At 40.2% G+C, this 22,286-nt stretch overlaps 1 protein-coding gene across 1 annotated transcript in view; it reads right to left on the reverse strand.

The window, feature by feature from the left end:
- The window catches only part of mmp15b (matrix metallopeptidase 15b), a 35,373-nt gene extending 14,396 nt beyond the window's left edge, over positions 1–20,977 (reverse strand). The window contains exons 1-6 of the mRNA XM_005929223.3: positions 19,997–20,977; positions 8,534–8,682; positions 8,095–8,217; positions 7,464–7,771; positions 1,193–1,354; positions 869–1,065 (exon numbers count right to left, since the gene is read on the reverse strand). Of these exons, the coding sequence (XP_005929285.1) occupies positions 869–1,065; positions 1,193–1,354; positions 7,464–7,771; positions 8,095–8,217; positions 8,534–8,682; positions 19,997–20,113 (1,056 nt within the window). The 5' untranslated portion in view covers positions 20,114–20,977. The remainder of the gene's footprint in view (positions 1–868; positions 1,066–1,192; positions 1,355–7,463; positions 7,772–8,094; positions 8,218–8,533; positions 8,683–19,996) is intronic.
- Between the last annotated feature and the right edge of the window lie 1,309 nt (positions 20,978–22,286).

Consider the following 22,286-nt stretch of genomic DNA (forward strand, 5'->3'; position numbering starts at 1 on the left):
AGGTGAAACTGAGGCTTCTTTAAAGTAAAGCCTGCATGTCCCCTGCCCCACTCAGTATAATATCTGCAGCTCTCTTCACTAGTCAATGCTATCAACACTGGACACCTTTTCTGGCCTCTCCCATGGAAACACGTAATTACTTATCTTTGCAGAGCTGCACTATGTATAAACCAACGCCAGAAAAAAGAAGATCTGAAATGGATGGGAGGAAATGGAGCCCTACTTGCTGCTGAAAGTTCAATAAATTCAATTGAACACACAGCACCTGCACAGTGAAAAAGTACTGGAAAAGCTGATTAAATAATATCAAAATACCCATATAATAAATAATGAGAGAGGAGCTGCAGCCAATAACACGATCAGTTTAAATACTAGCATCTACAAGACAAATCTCATAAAGGTTAAGACTCAGTTAATATCTAACTGCTGCCGCAGCTAATGTTTTGTGTGGGCCCAGAGGCTCTTTAAACACCTGACCAACCCTCAAACCCTTTTAACTGTTCTCAGTCTCATAAAAGAACACCAGCTCCGTGGGTTTACAATCCACAAGCACCTGATTGAAAACAGACCCCTTGTTGGCTGCGTACACGCCATTTGTCGTAACTCGTTTCTCAGGAAAATAATAACTAATATATTGAAACGGTGGAGTTGTCATGAAAGCTCCTTTCCTGGAAGATGACTTAATTTCCAAGGAAGGTCATACTTGGAAATAAACTCATGGTGGCAGAACTTTTCCATGTATTGCTTAATGAAGCACCCTGAAGCAGTTGCTGTGATTTGGCGTTATATGCATAAACTTGAATTTAATTGAATTTAATGTTCACAACATTACAAAGACTCTCAATTTCTTAATCCGCAAACCATTTACCTTGAAGACAAACATCTCTCCTCGGAGCATAGCAACAGTGTCAAAGTTTCCCTCACAGATATTGGGTCCATAATGATCTGGTCTTTCGGTGGTCCTGGGCCTATCAGGTTGCCGAGGAGGTGTTTGAGGTGGTCTGGGCTCTGGGCGACGTGGTGCCACTGTAGGCAAGGCCTGGGTGGGACTGCTGTCAGGAGGACCTTCAGGAAGTCACAGACACAATACTTTAAACTGAGTGGATAACTGGTCACAATTTAATATCAAGAATAAGATTTCATGTCTGTATCATTTAAAAGATACGTGTGAGGATTAAAAATAAACTCCTACCATAGATCTGTTGTATCCCCCGCCGGTCATCCTCTGGCAACTGGAAGTTCTCCGTTTCCATCCACTGGTAGAAGGGAGCCATGATGGCTAGAGGGTTGTTGGAATGTTCTAAGCCCAGGGCGTGTCCCAGCTCGTGGACTGCTACCAGGAAGAGGTCATTACCTGTATGAATGAGAGATAAGTTAGAATAAAAGAGGAGAGAGGCAAACAAATAAAGGGCTCACAAAAGCTAACCGAGTTCAAGTTGCACTGCAGTACAAAATGCAAGATGGAAACCCCCAACAAAGTAAACCACACCCAGTGCTTGCTTAGTGGGTTCAATCCAGTCTCAAAGTTTCCACAATCTCTATCCCTAAACATAGAGAGATTTTTATAAGCAGAGGATTTAACAAATTGGTAATATCAGACACAATAGCCTTTAAGATAGAGATTTTCCTGTTGTGAAGATTTTATTTCTTGTCATGAAGAACAAAGATGTCTGGATCTTTAGTTTCTTGGATTATGTGGATGTATCAAGATTCTCAAATTCACAGAACGCTCAGTTTGCTTGGGGCGTAGGTGTTGTAGAGTTCAGTCATTGTTAGAGTCATGAAAATGTTGTTATCAAAGTGTAAACACAACACTCTTTACAGAGTTCTGTGTCGTAAACTCAGCTTGTCTCCACAGTCACTACACTTCAGTGCACCAGCTGTGCACACATCTTCACATCCTCCAGGCAGAATGTGTAGTTTCCACAGCATTCGCAAGCACATCTGCAACTAGGGCTGGGCGATATGGTCTAAAAGCCATATCGCGGTATAATTTGAAGCATGTGGGGTAACGATATATATCGCGATATATTCTGTTCTTCTGTATAACGTATTTTCCACATTATAAGGGGCACTTAAAATCCTTTAATGTGCCTTATCTATGAATTTTGGTTGTGCTTACTAACCTTGAACCGATTTTATGTGGTATACAGCGCACAGAAATCTGGCAAAAATGTTTTAGTACGACTTTGGTAAGCTACGAAGCTGCACCACTTGTTGGATTGTCGGAGCATTACAGCTGCCGTAATCAGGAGCCCTGCGGAGTAATTTGGGTCCAAAACTCCGTCTGCTTCAGGTCCCAAAGTCAAACGAACACTGCAGCATCACTGAGAGTTAAAAACTAAAGCTAAATTCTTTCATCTTTAATAAAATGATCAGCATTGCTGCTTTACTAGGTGTAAAAATTAAGTTTAACATCCAGGCATTCATGAAAACAGAATTTATTAAATCCAGTTAGAAGTTAGCAGGAAGCAGGTTTCCACCTAAACATGATATGCCATGTTCCGACGGAGAGATTTCTAAAAAAACATTAAAACATACAGCTTCTATCACTTCCAACATAAATGAAGACAGAAAACTAAACAGCAGTGACTTTTGTAGGGTTACTGAAGTTGGACTAGCTGGTATATAATTGTGTCCTACGTGATCGCTAGTGACACAGCTATGTTAGCATAATATTAGCATAATATAAACAGTGAAGCTGGAGGATGAACGCTAACGTTTTTCCACTCGATAAAAGTGCTCCTTCTCTTTGTTATTACTGTCGCCCGGCATAATTTGCAGATGATATTGCTTGTAGCCGCTGCCATGCTTTCAACCAAAACAGGCGCAGCTTGATGACACCATCAACATGTGCTATCGCAGTAGAGGGGTATAGTCAAAATCTCTACCATTCGCCAGATTTGTATCGTTTCTACCATATACCGTTCATACCGCCCACCCTTATCTGCAACCAAGTGTAATTTTCAACTTGCAGCAAGTTCTATTAACATTGACCCTCAAACATGCAGTCGATCTTTCGAGTAATCCATCCAACTGCAATCCAAGATGGTGGAATTGGAGTTTGTTCGACCACAGGAGACCATAAGAGAATCAAGGAAGCTGAGAGGCATCAAGGGCCACAACATTGTGACCTGACCAGCAAGCCCACAGCAAAACACGAGAAAGGAAGTACTGTGGTAGGTGATTTACAACTTTCAAACTAAGAGCAAGGGGACTGTCTGGTGGTAAACTGATCATTGTCTTTGACGGATGAAAAATCCCAAATAAATCACAAAATATTAAACAATACATAAAAACTGTTGGTTTACAGACATACAGGGATGATCAAAGTTCATGAAAAAACTGGGGATGTATAACTTTGTACAGAATGATGGAAAATTCAACATGCATTCTTGAGCATCTTACACATACATGACAGAACAACGTATAACAAGTCTACGTATCTGTAACATATCAGATAAAACAAATAGGAACGTCTGTTCATTCTTTTCTATTTATCACACAAAAATCTCCTTAGATCTAAAACATTAATCACACACAGGCATGCTAATGACTGCTGATATGAATCTGTATGCATTTCTGTCCCGTTTAACCCACCAAGACATCCTGTTATCCACTGCCACTGCAATAATATCACTCTGTGCAGCTGTGACGTAGTGACCACTGCAGACCAACATCCTCTCAGAACAAAAGACTACTTTGAGATTTTTTTTTAAAGAAAAATAGAGAGAAACCAGGTTTACATTTTTCATGTCATATTCTATAAGTTCATCTCTAAAGCGAAGCCAGCACACAGCTGGGTACTTCCCTTCCAGTCAATACCTCTTTGTTGCTTTTCACCCTAGGCTCCGGCCTGAGCGACCTTTGAACTTCCTACCCATTTTGTTCACCCTATAATTGGCCATACAGATTGGTCAGATTGGTGCCAGTGACATCATGCTGTTGGGTGCACTGGTGATGTCACTGCTGTACGTGGAACAGAAGGGGGGGGGGGGGTGCTGTAGATTCCTTATTTTGTGCATCTCCTCATTTCCTCTTTGAAACACACACAGGATGCACACAGTTCATCTTGTAATTCCAGAGTCACATGAATGTCCTCACGGCATGCTAAGCGCCAGCTAACACTCGAGGGGAGAAAATAGAAGAGGGTAAGACAGAGTGGTAGAGATAGCTCAGGATGAATGAAGAGAGATAAAGAGCCCTTTGTGAGGTAACTGTGACTACCAGTTTGACAGAGAAAAGCAAGATTGCACTTCAAACGCTTTAGCCTGGTTAGGTTCAGCCGGTGCCTCTACTGCTAATTCACACACATACATTTGACCTATTTCAACTCCCTAAAGCTTTGTTCCCTTGTTTATCATGCCTCACACCTCATTCATCCTCCACAGGGAGACTATCAGTGTAAAAAAGGGCAGACTAAAGCACCACCTAGACAACCAAAATCCACTACCCAAGTTTGCTCTGCCTTTTGCCAGAAACTTACTCATCATCATCAGTCTCATCTGACCACAAAAGCTTCTGACCTTTTCCCGTTACCAGCTTACCACATTTTATCGTAGCGAAAGGTGTTTGAGTTTTGTGGATAACGTGTAAAAGCTGTTTTTGTTTTCCCTGCCAGAAAGCCTGATTAATCACACTGTGCGTCACAAGGTTCACACCAAAACTCTTTAGCCTAGTAAAAGAGCTCTTTCTGAAGCTGAGGTCAAGGAAAGGGAAAGAAAACACCATGATGAGTGGATCAAATGCATTTGTGCTTTATCGTCAGCTACTGTCTTTAATTTTTTATGCCGAACTATTGATTGCTAAGCTGTGTTTGTCTGATACAACTCAAAAAGAGGTCAGAGGTGAGAGCTCATTTTGTTCTGAGGACCCTTCAGCAAAGCATATGCTGACTAAGGCTTTAACGTCACTCTTCAAGTCTCGCTTTTTCTTTCAGCACATCTGCTGCTCTAAGAATAATCTTCTTTCTGCACGTTAGACAAATAACCCCTGTTATGTTGACTAAAAGTCTTCATCAACATCATTTCTTTGTTTCATTGTGTTCATTTGAACTCGTCCTAAAATAGGACCAGACGAACTGATTTATTATTTCAGCCTTTTTTCAGTCCACTGACTTTAGTTACTACTAACAGCTAATCCACATATTTTTTGACCATTTTTTTGAAAAAAAAAAACCCCTCAATTATTTTCTTAAGCAAAAAAATTCAATTGGTTTATCCATACAGCTATCCATTCAATTGTTAGAAACCTGTATTTGTAATTGTATTTCTAATTTTAACCTGTTATTATTTATCCATTATAGTTACAATTAAAATTATACAATTTTGACTGCTAACCATCCAACAAGAACTTCAATTGAAAGTGGAAGAAAATGGGTGGACTACATATATGATATTTAAAGGTTTAAAAAAACTGAGAAAGAAAATTGTTGCTGTTAAAAATAAATACTTGTGACTGTCAATTGTCACTCCATCAGGCACATACTAGACCAGGGGTGGGGAACTCCAGGCCTCAAGGGCTGGTGTCTTGCGAGTTTTAGAGCTCACCCTGGGTCAACACACCTGAATCAAATGATCATTTCATTGCCAGGCCTCTGGAGATCTTTTAGACATGTTGAGGAGGTAATTTACCCTTTAAATCAGCTATGCTGGATCAAGGACACATCTAAAACCTGCAGGACACTGGCCCTTGAGGCCTGAAGTTCCACCACCCCTGTACTAGACCAATCTGCATGACCTCTGTCCTCCGAAAGAAAATAACAAAGAAAAACTTGCATGTCACATAAAAGGCTACATTTTTGACAAGACTGACTACTTAGACGCGGAAACTAAAGTGAAGACCACAATGAAATTTAGCGGCACTTTGCTTTCAAGCGGTGTAAGTAGCATGGTGCAGCAAAAAGACCAGTCTCCACATCTCCCAAGTGGAACACACTCCCACTTAGAGTGGCATTCCATCCATCCCTGTGATCCTGCAACACATCCCACACACAACTGATCACACAGATACAGGGTTGTACATGCACACACACACAATACTTAGCTGTGTGTGTCAGCTGGATATGCAGATAACAGACAGGCCAAAAAAGGCTTTTGTTGAAAAGTAAAGTCCCCATTTAATCAGCAACAGCATTTTTGTCATTCTTCACTTCTGCATATAACTAGCTTAGTGCTTGTCACTGTTGTTAAGGTTTTTAACTGGTCAACATGGGCTCATCCTACCAAAGGATGCCTGAGGGCGTAAATATGAGCATAAAATATTTGACTTACTTCGATATGATCCGTCTAATAATTTGTCTTTAAAGCCAATAACTGCTAGAAGCAGCATCTACACCCAGACCAAGCTAGAAACGAAGCTTCTTCTCTCATTAATCCAGAATTATTACATTATGGTGACTTATAGAATAGTTTTTCCTCCGGACATAACGCCTGTTTAAGTCGGTCCTTAGTGAATCCTCTAATGGGATCACTTCTTGATACAGTATTATTTTCAAAATCACATAAAAATGGGCAGCACCATCCTGATCTGTTCTACATCTGTTGTAATCATTCAGTATACAAATGACTAAGACAGAATGGGTAAATATACTTTGTAGCTTTTTAGGGTGAGTAATAATTTATCTTAAAGTTTGGCAGGTCACCTCAGGGTCTTTTCAGGTATGAGGAAGTTAGAATTCAACCTTTTTTGTATGGGATTTTAAATAAAAAGACAATATACCCCTTCCAAGTAAAGCATACTAGTACTGGCTCAAATTTAACAGTGAGGCAAATTATGAGTTTTTGACTTAGTGTAAGAACATTGTCCAGATGGGTTTACCAATGTGGCTACATGACTAAAAACATTTATGATCCAAGTTAAATTATGAACAGTTTTGATTTTTTTAAGACCTTTTAATAGTAAATGCGTTTTTAAGACATTTTGAGAATTTATTTTAGAATTTTAAGGATTTTTGTTTTTAGGGGAGAGTCATGGCTATGGGTCTAGTCAGGACAAAGATGTTAACATTATCACTTGGGGTATATTTCAAATTTATAGGGAGTTCATTAGGATAAAGACTGAGAGATGTCACAGGGAGTCCACTTTTAAAGGTAAGTGGAGCAGCCGAGCCTGACAAATGAGAGATGATGTAAGTGGCTGAGCCTTGCCAACTCCAGTTAGCTGTGGGGGAAATCCACGGGGACAGCTGTTATATAGATCCATTACAACCGGCACAACATGACACGACCAGTGATGAAAACTGCTCATCAGCTGGGCCTCCACAAAAACGCCTCAATCATCCACTTCTACAAAGAATTTAACCAAATAACACACTGTTGATATCCAAACCCTTAAGACAAAAGCCACAAAACAATCTGTCTCTTGGCAATAAAACGTTCTCCTATATTATCAGCCAAGATGATTTTTAAAGTCTAAAAAAATAATAAAATCCCTAATGTAACAGATTGACAGAAATCTTTTACCTTGTACATTATGGTTCCCTATGGTCCATGGTTCATCAGAGTCAAAATGCGTGTCTCCACCCATTCCAGGTCCAGGGAAGTAGGCATGAGCCAGAAAGCCCCCCTCCCCATCAAAAGGAGAGCTGTCTCCATGAAAACCTGAAGCGAAGAAGATCATGATGTCGGGCTCCTTACGGCGTCCATATTTGATGTCCTGGTAGGGGATTTCGTCAAAGCTCAGTGGGGTGACCCTCTCCCAGACTTTAAAGGCCCGCCTGATGGCCTCAAACGAGTTATACTCTCCAATTTTTGGAGTGTAGTTCTGAATACTATGGGGAAAAAGAGAGAAATAGAAAAAGGAGAGTGGCCAATATAAGTTTGAAGTAAAATGTATTAAGCATTAATGTTTTTCATTTATATGCTGTTAGAAATTGTCAGTGTCTGGAAAGTTTGAAGAAGATGAGAGCAAAGATCTTCAGACGAGGCAAGTTTGAGTTCTAGCACACTGCGGCAAATGTATACTTAATACAAAAAACATAAAAAAAGCAACATATAAAAGCCGACTTTACTCAAGCCTCAAACAGACAGAGATTACATTCACTTCCTCTCTGTACTGTACATTTGTGGCAGATCGGCTCATCTTTGTTGTTACCTGTAAGTGAGGTGCTTTTTGTTCCATTTATGTCCAGTGAGGGCATAACGTTTCCGCCGAACGTTGGTTTTGATCTGGCCTCCAAACTTGTCAGGCACACCGCAGCGGGGTCTCTTCATAGCACTGTAGGAGATGAAAGAAGTGGTGTGTGTGTGTGTTTATGTTGGGAGGATGAAGCAACCAAGAGAAGAGATGAAGGGGAGCATTACATTAAACCTTCTTGTCCTGCTATATTTTCGTGAGCAGTTTGTCTGAAGCAGCTGTCTGTTCTTTCACACTACAGAGGATTTTTTTTTACCAGTTTTCTGAGACAAATCAATGAATAAAGGATTAAAATGGATTGTTTAGTTAAAATTTAGGACTCGTGTGTACTGCCAGTTTATTTGGGCCTCATTAATGGATATACTGTACTAAAACACTACAGTTAAGTCATGCTGACCTTAGAGTTTGAGCGTCGATCTGTCCAGTGACCTCCAAATCGTAGAATCGCTGCATGTCGCTGATAGCGTCGGACAGGATCTGAGCTGATCGCATGGTCGACATCTGTCTGCTAGCCTGGGGCAGGTAACCGTACATCCTCAGCCATGCCTATAATCAACATTACAAAAACTGTATCATCTGGAGCATGTTTATTTGAATTTAAGCTCATTAGAAAGAACTAAATATTATCAAAAATAGCATACTTTTCATTTTAACAGCTTAGTCTACACAGACAAGCCTGTGGAACAAGAGACTTTTAAGAAGAACACAGCAACAGCTGTTTTATAAGCATATTAGCAGTTAAAGCACTGAAGAGCTAAAAACCATAACGTCTGACTTCTACTTGGCTTCTGTAACATGTTGACATGTTGCCTTGATCTTTGTGGGAAGCTGCTCATATTTATTATTTCTGCAAGTGTACAATCCTGGTTTCCCACCAAGCCTGAGCTGACCCACCATATTTTTGGTTAAGTGTGTTAATATATTTTCTTAGCTTACTTTTCCTGTTTCTGTGCATAAAAATGTCTCAAAGGCATTTGCTATACCTCGTACTGTTTTACCTGTTCACATGATAACTGTCCACTTATGTCACCTATTCAAAGTAGGTTAAACACATTCATCACTGTATGTAAACAGGGTTAAATGTGACTGAGTGTGCTTGTGTAGGCCATGCTGGAAGTTGGTAGTACACTCCCCTGTGTGTCTGTTTCCCTCTTCTCTCCGCCTGATCTAATAACTTTTACTGTGTAAACCCTGCCTCTTAAAAAAGTAAATTGCTCTTTCAAAACGTATTCTGCTGTGAGTTGTGCTGTATTTAATGCTTGGTATACAAACTGAAGAAAACTTAGTGGGGCCTTCAGCATGTGATGTATTAGTGGAGCATGAGCCCAGTAGTGTGGAGGGTGGGGGTTAATGACAGACTTGAGGGAGAAAACATGATACTTGTCTCAATCATAGATGACGCAAAGACTATTCCACCTGTTATGTAGAAACCCAATATCACACGCGTTTGTGCACACACACTCACACATACAAACATGCACACACATGCACACACAGAAAAACCCCTCCATATTGGGGTAGTCTGTGATACTGACACTCATACACATAGTCACATTCCCAGGGGTAGTTCAGGGACTTGTTACTGTGTGTGTGTGTCTGCACGTTTGGTAACGCATGTGCTATAGCTACATCTCTGTTCTCAGCTCTCAAGATCACACCCATCTTTCACAATGCAAAATGCTACCTGATAAAGGCCTTTATTTACTTGACCACTCCTTCAGAGGCATAAACTGACTCGTCCTTTTCAATGTTTTTTTCTTTTTGTCTCACATTCATCTTATAACCATGATAGGCTTGTTACCCCTCCCCCTGCAGCTTGAGCTGGATAAGGGGAAGAAAACCGAATGATGGATTAGTGGATGACGGTAATAAACAAGCCATAAGGGCAAATGCTACTACTTCACAGTGGACAAAACAAGAAATACTTTGCCTGTTTGTGTTCTTCTATGATTAGATGAGATGAACTACCATAAAGGGAACATAACGCCTGACTGATTATTCACTCCAGGTTCTCATGGCATTTCATGAGCTCAATTAAGGTAGTGAATGACTCCTGTCACCCTTTAACTTATGGTGTTTGTTGGATCAGCACCTTCTATCTATTTACCTGAAGCCAACAGGTTTGTTTCGTTAAAAAAACTACATATTATTAGGTGCTTCACCAACGTTATACAGCTGCAGATCATTTAGAAAACTCATCTTCCAAAAAAAGATTATCTTTTAGTAAAACACAGTTAGTTTCCCCAAAACCTCACAAGCTCCAGTATTTCTGTGCTTGGTCTGGGTCTTTCAAATGAAAAGGTTCCCAGTGAAAACACAAGTAACACAAAGGTAAAGTACAGTGAGGCAAACAGATCATTATACAGCACCTGAGAGCTTTGTATTTACACTGCGGTCTATTCAATCACCAGCTGAAGTTCAAGCATGAAAAACCAAAGCATTTCAGCTCTAAGCCAGTGAAGCACTTTGGCCCAGGAGCTTCTTCATTCACCACCTTACAGGTTTTAACCAAAGGTTATGTGATCTAATACTTGCCATTTACACACTAATAACATTGTTGTTTGTTTGCATTGGTAAGAAAACCTCAGAACAAAAGCTTTTCTGGCAGTAGAGTCATTTGTTAGCACTGTGATTAAGTGTGCATATGTGTGCGTTCGTGTTTTGGAGCAGGAAGAAGTGTAGAGAGGTCAACTGGATGTGACCCTGACCCACCTCTGACTTAAGATAAGGAGGTTGCAAACACACACGTACAAACTAACTTACATTTCCTGAAAGACTTATCTAAGGACTCTCTCTCTCTCTTACAAAGTCAAGGCAAAGAAAACAGGTGTTGTTGTTGAAAAGGCGCTCTTTTCCTTTCAATTAACTTTAGCATGTATGTTTTTACTATTTAACAAAGACAGACACCCCTCTTATACTTTCTACAGCTGCAGTTACTCAAAGATCAGAAAAAATGTTGCCATTAGAGAATGCACACCAGGCTGCACGTTTCACTTCTCAATTTGTAAATGTTAAATGTCAAAAACACATCACCCAAATGACAGAGAATCTGTAAAAAGAATTACTTTTCACTTCATCTCAGCAAATGCTCTTCACATTTCCTACTGCCCATCAAAGCAAACCAAGCAGTTTGCAACACTGTAATAGAGCAACCAATGGACAATTGACCAGAGCAGGCACAGAGGAAGGAGCAGTGGAGAGAAATATCAATTTCTATAAAAGCATGCACACACACACACACACACACACACACACACACACACACACACACACACAGAGTGGGTGAGCCGAGAAAGACCCTGAGTTTATTTCCCTCTATGCAGAAGACTGAATCACAGGTAACATCACATACAGTGCTGTGAAAAAGTATTTGCTGCTTTCCTGATTTCTTCGTTTTTTGCTTGTGACATTTAACGACGATAAATATGCAAAAAATTAAGAAACCAGGAAGGGGCAGATATTTTTTTCACAGCACTGTATATCACAGAACAGTTTACCATATCTATGCTGCCTAAGCCCAGCCAGATTTAACTGAGGCTGCCCACTGAGTGCACAATGCACTGATAGAAACTCTGCAATGCAAAGAAAAGTCTGCCTTCTAAAGAATCTTTTGTCATGTCAGCCACTTGCTTTTCTCCTCTGTGATCAGCATCTCCACATGGTTGCTGTAATAATACCTGATAAAAACAGTAATTGCCTTCATGCTAGAGCTGGGCAATAGAACGATAACGATATGTATCGCGATATAACTTTCTCGATAGAAAAATTAAACTATCGCGATAGACCTCGCCGCTCTTGTCCTCTTAAAAAAAAGAACAGCCAATCCAAATTAAGTAGCGCAGAGCCGAACCAATCACAGCCGCAGCGTCACGTCACGTGACTTGTTACGTACAGCGTAAGTGCCAAGCCGCACATGTGTATTTGTTTGGGAAGCAGCCAGCCACCGTACCGCCCGGGTAATTAAGGAAAAGAGTGAGCCGACTAGAGAAATCAACCGAGCGTGACCGAAGGTTACCGAAGAGAAAACAGATGATGGTTCCAATGCCGGAGAGATTGTCGAACGGAAGAGCCAGAGAAGTTCCGTAGTGTGAAGGTATTTCGGCTATTTCAAGTCTGACAAAAAACAGAGTAGCGTGCACCAGACTTGCTTTCGTGCCGAAAGCAAGTCTGGAAATACAATAAACTGGTGCATGCGCTACGTCCACACGTACCCGGGTATTTTTGTAAACACAGATTTTTCTATGCGTTTGCACCTTTCGTCCACACGTAAACGGCGTTTTTGGTCACTGAAAACGAAGATTTTTAAAAACTCAGTTTTTGCATTTACGTGTGGACTAGAAAAACTGAGAAAACGCAGCGTCAAAGGTGTGCGCATTTTTTGACGTTACACTGTGCGCCACGTTATTGTTTCGGTGAAATGAATTTCTACAATACTGTTAATTCTACTCTCTGCAGTGTTTAAATGCTTACATACACACACAGTTACTGTCCCTCCACACATACGACTCGGTTCTGCTTCTATGCCCCAGCTTTGTTTACTTTTTCCCACCGAGGCTTCTAGACTTCTGATTGGCCAACATTTCTGCACGGTTAGGAACCTAGCGCCACCTGCTGCTTTGGCATGTTCATAGCAGCGTTTCCCTTTATTTCTGCCTTTATGTGTGGACGGGATTATTTTTTAAAACGAAAACGGAAAATCTCCGTTTTCAAAAATACCCGTGTACGTGTGGACGTAGCCTCAGTCTCTGACTGGAAGCGCTAATTCGTCATTCGGCTTTTGTCAGACTAAAGTAACTGTTAAAACTGTTTGAAAAGCTCAGCTATACAACAAGGAGAGATTGAGAATTTCCTTTTAGTTCTCAGTTTATTTGATATTGACAAAAGTTAGTCAATTTTGTCTGTTCTTCTGTAAAACAAACTAAGATTTATTTTTAGAATTAATATTTTGTTTCTAAGTGGAATTGACAATTTAGGAGTCTGATTCGTTTGTTCTATTTTGAAACTTAAACGCTTTAGCGGCTGCCTTTTGTGTAGTTTGCAATATTTGCCTTTATTTATCTGAAAAAGTCTCATGTTCCTTAAGTACATCTACCCTGTTGAACTTATTATGGGAAATAAATATTTAAATAAAAACAAGTTGCTGATTATTTCACATTTTACTTGTGAGCAACGGCACATTTAAATCTTACAAACATAGTTATTTGGCTTATATCGTGATAGATATCGTTATCGCCTGAAATGAAAAAAACATATCGTGATATGAAAAAATCTCATATCGCCCAGCTCTACTTCATGCCTTTATGTTCAGTGTTTTTGTGGAAGGCATCTGCTGTTGTCTCTACATGTGTTTTCTCTGTCCCATTGCTTTTAAATCTATGTATATTTACAACAGGCTGTTGTCAGGTACAAGGGCAGAGTTTCAGTGCTATTAGGAAGACGTATGGGGGCTTATGAACCCTCACCTCCATCGTCTAAAGTAGTAAAGTACTTCTGCCTGGCTGCTCACTTTCCCTCGTCAGCTGAGCTGAATACAAAACAACGTAAGGAATAGGAGAGGCCTCGTGTGTGTATGTGTGTGTGTGCACGTTGGGCCTCGTCTATTAAATGGTCTTTCAAAGAGTCCTTGAGCTTACCTGCCAAAACCAGACCCAGCGATATACAGGGAGTTGTAAAACCTGGCAGTGTGTGTGTGGAAGTGAGAGAGCATTTGTGTGTGCCCACCACAATGTCAGCCAAGATACTAACAGCTTTTATTCCGAGGCTTGGTCTGCTGCCATCTTTTACCTTCTGACGTCCTACCAAGAGGATGGATAAGTAAATGAGAAGTGTTAGAGAAAGTGAGACCGACAGAGGAGGAGGAAACAGAAGAGATTTGTATTTGTTTAATTTGGAGGGATCAGAAATGCAAGAAGTGCAGCAGTGCAGTCTATCAGTGGGGCTTCATTTAACACATAATGGAAATAAGTTATGTGATTTAAAAAGAAAAATGATGTAAATCTAACCATAACATTAGTCTTATCACAGCTGCTTGTAATGACCTTAAACAAACTACCGTTGGCTCAATGCTCAATAACTAGCTAGTTAATATGAACTAATTCATTCTCACCTATGCTTTAATAATTAAGAATTTCTTGTCTTGTTATCAGCGTTCTTCCATCCAGATCAAAAATACAAACTTAAATTCTCAATCAAAAATCAAGGTATGAACCACACTCTGATTTTACATCCAGACATGTAATTGTAATTTTTAAATTATTTCATGCTGCTAGAAGTGTTATGGGCTAGATTCAGCCCAAGACATATCTCACACAATAGCAAAGCTGAGGTCGGACAGAAGCTGTTGTGGCGTCGGTGTGGATTCAGCAGTCAACTCTTAAGACTTGCATTTCATTTAGACTTCTCTCTTTCTCTCTTTTTGTGAGCTGATCTAAACACTTGTGGTTTGAATCATAAAAAACTGACAAGCTTGCGCTGCAGTTCAAAGGAGTGTCCAGTGCTGAGCAACATTACCCGCTGTTCACATGACAAATAATAACAGCAATAAAAAGTTTAGATTAATCCACAGTGGAGTCAATCATGCAATGATCTGATGTTTAGCATTTTTACCTCAGAGTAATGAAGCGTACAAACTATCTACAAGTTTGCACTGGTTTCTCTCACCATTGAAACACATGATAGGTAAACCTTGATTATTTTAGCCTACAGTAGTCCACAGTTGCGCCACTATTTTTGACACTTCTTGTGGAAAATAGCACAGAATTAACGGCTGTCGCTGTCGTTTATCATATTCAAATACTTGTAAACACAAAAACACATATACACAAGAGCACAATGTCTCTAATGCATGATAAGAAATATCATTCCCCTTCCATCACATCCCCAACCGTCACTGTAGTATATATGTGTGAATATGATAGTCGATCACAAGGAAGTGGAGGGACAGTGTGCAGAACCTGAAGAGATGGAAGTTTGCAGATTGGATGGCTGCAAAGAGAATAGCAGTCTACTTGTGTGCTGCAATAAGTCACCTATTACCCCCTCCTCTTACCACTCTCACTGTTTCAGCTACAAATTGTTGCTGAACACATTTTGCATTCTCTCTATAAACCAAGCTTTTCTTATCATGTCCATGTCTGCACTCCCTCATCCGCTCTCTCTCCCTCTTATTCAAAACTTTTCGCTCACAGTTCCCTCTCCTCAGACAAGAGGGTCCATTGTATTTCCTGACATGCCCTGGAGTCCCAGGCCCAGCATGCATTTGCACAGTGTGTGTGTGTGTGTGTGTCCCAGTTAGAGAACAGCTGTCACATCCAGCCATCACATGCCGCACAGCTGAGACAGAGCGCTACCTTCCCCGTCAACTCCCTCCATCTTTGTCCCTCCTTCCCTCTTTCATAAACAAATCTATCCAATTCCCCTCTGTGTTTCCCTTCTGCTAATCAAAATATCTCAGATTCTTGTCACACACACTAATAATCCCTCTCTTTTTCCCTCTTTTCTTTTAACCTCCCACTTCATCCTTTTTGTCCAGACAGAGTAGGAGTTGGGGCCACATTCTAAAAACACAGCCTGAAGAGAGGATCAGACTTCCAGATAGAGTACTTCAATATGTGTATAGATTTCAAAACAGGTATTTAATTTAATTTTAACACAATACAACACAGATTGGCTTCTTTAAAACAAACCAAAATATATATTATTTAATTTTGTATGTTGATTACGTTGCACAATATACACTCATTTCTTCTTTCTTCCGTTATTACTACTGAAATCCAAGCATATTTTGCACTCACACATTGAAAATACCAAAACATAAATCTATAGTGAGTGATGGCGAATGCTCTTAGACTTCATTTATTCACTAAAGCAAGTTCTTGCCTCCCTTTAAATTGTGTGAAAAATTAGCTGAGTCATCAACAAACAACAGCTCTTCTTCTAAGGTTGTCAAATAACATACTGTAATCTGACAGTCTCCACCCTGCAAGATTTACTGAACAATTTCTGATTTTTAGACTAAGCGATCAGTTTTTGTGTTGCTGCGAAACACTAAGATTATCTTAGCTGGTCAAGTGGAAAGATGGATGCTACAGGTGCCTATTATAATTTACTTTAAGGCAGCATTTGTATATTTGCAAAATGAATCATAGCGCTTATGGCATAGCACAAGAATAGTCACCATGTTTTCTGCATACTGACTTTAATTGGGCGGGCAAAGCCAAGTAAAGGGTGGAATATTTTTTTTAGTAGTTTGAGAGAACTGCATGATCACGTAAGTAATGGGTAATCTCCAAGTTCTTGACAGCAGACCCACCAGGTCACATTTGTGGTGATCATCAGTGACATTTCTTTGCCTATCAAGAGTGACTCTGTTAGAGAAACTCCAGTTTCACTGTTGTGGGCAGCAGCAGGTGACACTATTCTTTGTTCTGCTCTGAAGCTCAGTTGGGCTCACAGACTGTACATAAAAGATGGATCTAGTCACCATCACTTACTGGATAATAAATGTGCATTGTGAAACCTCAACCTAGCTTTATGAATCATCATCAGCTTAGATTTGGGAAACCAGAGGTCACAAGATCATGGAGGATCTGTCGTTGGAACCACGGAACATGGCATGATCTTTCTTTCTGGTGCTAACAGGGGCCAAAATGTACATATTAACTTCCTGTTGTTTTCACTATTATTCACAACTGCCAACTGAGATGATCGCCTCATTATGAAAATGTTTACTGAGGCCCTGTTGGCCACTACAAAGAATACAAGTTGCGTTTCAGACCAGAAACCTCCACCTTTCAAACATCTCCCTGTACAGGGACACTACAACCACACTAACCTGCAGCAGATGATAACTAGAGCCACTGCAGCAAGCTTACTGAGCAGAACAAGGATTGTCACCATCTGGCACAGATGAAGAAAAGCTCAATGATGAAGCAGCTAATTATTGCTCCATTATTTTGAAATCACAAAGTGTATATGTATATATAAATATAGTGTCATTCTTCAGTAAGTGCTGCACTCCACAAATAAACATGCAATTTCTGTTTACCATATTAGCTGTTATTACATCAAATGGCAGATTTCTCAATAACTTATTATTATTCATATAATTCTAATTGTCTACATATTACACTAAAACTTATCAACTTCAAAAGTGCAGTTATTTGAGTTATTTTATCATGCCCAAGAAAGCTGTATAATATGCTTGGTGTTATGAGCGGCTGTGTGCAGACAGGAATAGGACCCAAGGTGCAGACTCCGGAGACAGATGTGAACTCAAAACAGCTTTAATGTTAAACTCAAATATAACATAACTGGAAAAAATCAAAATAAACTTACACCGGAAGACTGACAGAACACACAGCTAGGTAAACAGTAGATCACAACACAGACACAGAGAAACACAGGGCTTATATACACAGAGGGAGCAATCAGGGAATGGGTAACAGGAGGGAAACACAGCTGGGGCAAATCAGGCCTAACGAGACAAGGGGAAGCGAAACCAGATACATTAACCTCAGACAAGGACCTTCAAAATAAAACAGGAAACATGACACAGACTGAACTAAAGACACAGACTCACACGCACTGCAACAGAGGGAACAGAGACGTGGGACCAGGGCAGACACAGACACTGACTGGACACGGGGATATAGCAACTAAGGATACACAGAGATGCGAACTAGACAAGGGGATACAGGTGACAGGGGAGACAGAGCAACTAGAGAAGACAGAGACATAAACCATATGACAGAACTCAAAGAAACCAAAGACTAGAAAGTACAAATAATATAATAAACTCAAAAACCCTGGGTCAACGACCCAGGCATCCTAACATTTGGAGGGTAACAGTACTCATCTCTGTCCTGATTTTCATACATATAAATTTTTTCTGAGCCATGTTTTTTTTTTTTTTTTTTAAATATCCTAAGTTGGAAGCGGTCAAGCATTTCTCCAGATACTCAAACCGTATTTGCCTCAACAAATTAGAAAAGCACAGTTCCCAGGATGCACCGACCACCAACCTCTGCATGTATGGAGCACTCCTAAGGTTAAACTGACAACATGGGTTCAATTGTTACAAACACACATGCACATTTAGCAACAAGCGGCTAGGAATTTCTCATCAGTCCACACAATGTGGAAACTCTTTGTCTGCCTTTGTGCATAAGCACACATCTGCACACACACACACACACACACACACACACACACACATTCACCACAACTATGTTAACAGCTAATCAGGAAATGTTGTAAACTGACCGACAACCAGACAGCAACACCCCCACACCAAGGTCAGTGAGTTTGGTAATGCAAGCTCACCTCTAATGATTGGGAGGTCTCAGTGTCTGTCAGTCTGTCTCTTTCTCTTTGTCAATCTACACACAACAGAAACTCCAGCACTGGTCAACGTTTTGTCAACTCTTATCTGTTTTTGTCTCTCAAAACAAACAAGTGTGATGGATGAACTGCTGGACTGGTGAAGTAAGGGTACAAGAAGCAGTGGTTCAAGTTCCAACTTGATACTCTGGCATTTACTGACACACCTAAGTACACATGGAATAAATGTGTACCACTGGTTTCACTGGTTACAAGGAAGCGAAACCTACAAAAAAAGAAATAGCCAGTGGATATTTGAGAAATGAGCTCGCTTCCAAAACAGTTTATGAAACTTTGGCTCTTCAGGTAAATATTAGTCACAAAGCATCTTTGCATGTGTGTACTTAAGATTAACCATTTACTTAAGTTAACTGGCAGCACTCCTACATTCAGGCATAGCGCTCATTAAAGGAGGACAACAAAAACAGAAAAACTACGATATATACATTTACTAAAAGATGCATAATTTCTGAGCCATCAGCTGCCCAGCACTGCGTGCACTCCAGGTGAACCATGGAGGAGGTCCAATACTAGGACTCTTTTTTTTTTTTTACAAAATGTCTAAAAACATTATTTGTGAGAAAGTTTTAATTACAACATAGAACTACTATTGCCAAGTGTTGTTGTTGTTGCCACCCACTCTTCGCACACAGATATATGCAGATATATGTGATGTGTGTTTAATGGAGGGAAAAGTTTTAAATGTGTACAGAAACATTTATGTGCTATCAAAAGTCTACAGTGTGTGTAATTAACCTGTAATCAACAGGTGACACACGCGCATGTAAGCAGGTGACTTTCCCAAACCTGATAACAGACATAATAGTGGCTTGTTGCACTCTTGACTCTCACATCTGCACCCAAGCAAACAGAAAAAAGAGCACAAAAGGAAACCATGCCTAAATCTGTGTTAACTCAGCGGGGAAACACTAAGATTAAATGAAAGAAATAAACGATATATTTTTGTTTGAAAGCGAAACAAAATCGTGTTCCAATATATCACTCCAGTATCAAATTATCGCCGACTGTGCTAGAGTTTTCAAACTGTGAAAAATGCAGAAATACGAGTATTAAAAAGAGGGGAAAAGCAAAATTAAGTGTCTGATGCACATTTGCTGGGGATGGACCGTCAAATGTTCAAGGTGTTCCCTCGAAATACTCATACAAAACCAACATCATCGTGTAACAGGCGGTAAATGGATCGTGTGCTCTGCCTTATTTTTGATAGGCATGGACATATTGCGCTTCCAAGAATAACTATCAAGTCAGTACGCCGTTTAACAGATGAGTAACATTTAGCACAACTATGGTTAATTTAATTAACGTGATATTATAGAAATACACCCAAGTCAAACAGAATTCTTTATGGCAAAACAGTAGAGAATCCCTGCTTTGTGTTGACTGCTTAAAATAAAGCATTTCGATCATTTGCGATGCCTAAAGGCGCCCGAAGCCTCTCACATCTTCTGTGCCGTCTTACCTCTGTGTTAAACGCGCTCTCTTCCGCTGCACGCGCTCCTACAGCGCACAGCCAAAGCGCGAGGAGGGTGCGTCTCCAGAGCAACCAGAAGCAGCTGTCCCGCGAGCTAGTGGCCATGGTGCGGGCTCGAAGGGACCTCCTTCGTTGTAGTTCGATCCCAAGGGTTAAATAAGATCTCTCAGTCGTGTTTTACTCGCTGGTTTTTGCCGTAAAAAGAACCCAAACTTTAGTAAACTAGTCCCTACAGTCTGCAGCAATCTTCAAGAGCGCATCTGCTAACTGCCAAACAGCTCCATCCCTGATACAGTTACAATTTCTACATAAAAATAAGCAAAATGTTCCCGTGAGTGCACACAGCTTCACTCGTTTTCTTTTTTACTCCGCTGGCAGCGAGTGTCACCTTCCTTCGCGGACTGAGCTCTTAACAGAAGCGGGAGTTGCCCACGAGAGCGCACGCATTTAATTTAAATCAAAATCGCTCCTTAATTAGTAACCTCCAACGTGCACTTCAAAAAAAGAACCAGCAATGACCATTATCAGGAAACTGCGTTTACCACGGGAAAGCTTGACATTAATTTTACTGCGATCATGTCCAGATCCGGTGAGCTAATAACCGTGTCTCGTGATAATAATGCCCAAAATAGTGCAGCTGAATTTAACCAGAGCAGCAAAGTTGCAAAGTCCAAAGTTCAGCACACTTGACCGATTCCTTCAGCAGAAGTTGCAAGAAGTAAACAGTCGAATATGAATGTTTCAGATCGGGACCTGTCCTTTAAAAACACATATTAGACGGTTTCTTTGCCCTTTAAATATCCAGTTTTCCCTGTTCTCAGAGGAAATGTTCTCGGGAGCCCGGTACTTTGTTAGTTGCGTTCAGTCCTGTCCTGAAACAGGTCCCGTGTTGTCACCCTCCGGGACCGGGACGGACAATGGTCCTCGGATCCTGCTGTTACTGCACCTGGATCACGCTAACGGCGTTTTCCTGCAGTGCCTTTCAAAATAAACACATAGTCGGGCTTGATTGTGGGGAGGAGTCAAAGAGGATGCAAAACTTAAATTCTCCAGATTTTCTCATTTATTTTCATTATAATATTTCATCTCACCACCAAAAAGAATATTAAGAAGGAAAGTGATGAAATAATGTTTTGGCTTATCCAAAAGGAGCACAAATAGCACACATTAATTAACATGAGAACTTGGGTCCATAAAAATACGGAATTCAGTTTTAAGCAGTGAAAGAGTGAGAAAGAGTGCTGCTGGGTAAGGAAATACTTTTTTTTAAGGTGCACTTATTTGATAAACTTGATAAGCATTTGATATAGGCATCAACGAAAGTGTAGCATAACTCCACTATCTTCTATTAATGATAGCTATACATGATTTTTTTTTTTAATATTTTGAAGGCAACGCACTTCCGGTATTAGCTTATCTGATTCAACATTGACGCTCTTATTAGTCGGACCGATGTGGTTTTCCACCAAAACGAGATAATCGACTACACACACACACACACACACACACACACACACACACACACACACACACACACACACACACACTACTAATTATAAGATATGCGATGTATAAGGTGAGTATACTTCTATAAACTCAGTCATCAATTTGACATCATTGATATTGTAAGATCCCTTGAGTAACATTCCTTGAATATTGTTCCACAGAATTTCTGCTATTGTTATAAGTTAACAAAAAAGAACAAACTTTGTTTTGTTTAGAAACTAAGAAGGTGGCTGATAGGCAGTCAGCATGGATTAGGGTGAGATGAAAGCACCTGTCATCAGTCAGAGAGGTTGCTTAGACAGAGATGTCCCTATCAGTGGATCTAATCTAAGACAAGAGGAAACACCTCCCTGCTGAATGTCTCCAGTTTAACAATAAAACCCTTTAACTGCTTCCAAATCCAAACATAAGGGTTAATGGGGTCTTGATGTTTTAAGAATATGTCATGTATGCAGTGCTTGATATTGCAGGATAGTGCAGCAAAACAGTTCAGTGAACTTTTAGCTAGAGGTCTTTACATGGGAAGAGGTGATGTTTTCAATCAGTTTGCACAGTGTTTGTAAAGAATTATTTCTTCAGAACTTGAATGTCAGCACGTACAAATCAGCATATAGTACATTCAAAGTCGACTGTTCCAAACACTTTTTATTGTAAACTGTGTTGCATGTGTGTGTTGAGTATTTACAGTTGTGGTCATAAGTACATACACTCATCATGGGCGTTAGTGGTAATTAGGGGCTTTGCATGATTTCTTTGACCTTATACATCAGTT

This window comes from Haplochromis burtoni, unplaced genomic scaffold (genome assembly GCF_018398535.1).
Source record: "Haplochromis burtoni strain Fernald_Lab_line unplaced genomic scaffold, NCSU_Asbu1 Contig_121, whole genome shotgun sequence".
NCBI lineage: Eukaryota > Metazoa > Chordata > Actinopteri > Cichliformes > Cichlidae > Haplochromis > Haplochromis burtoni.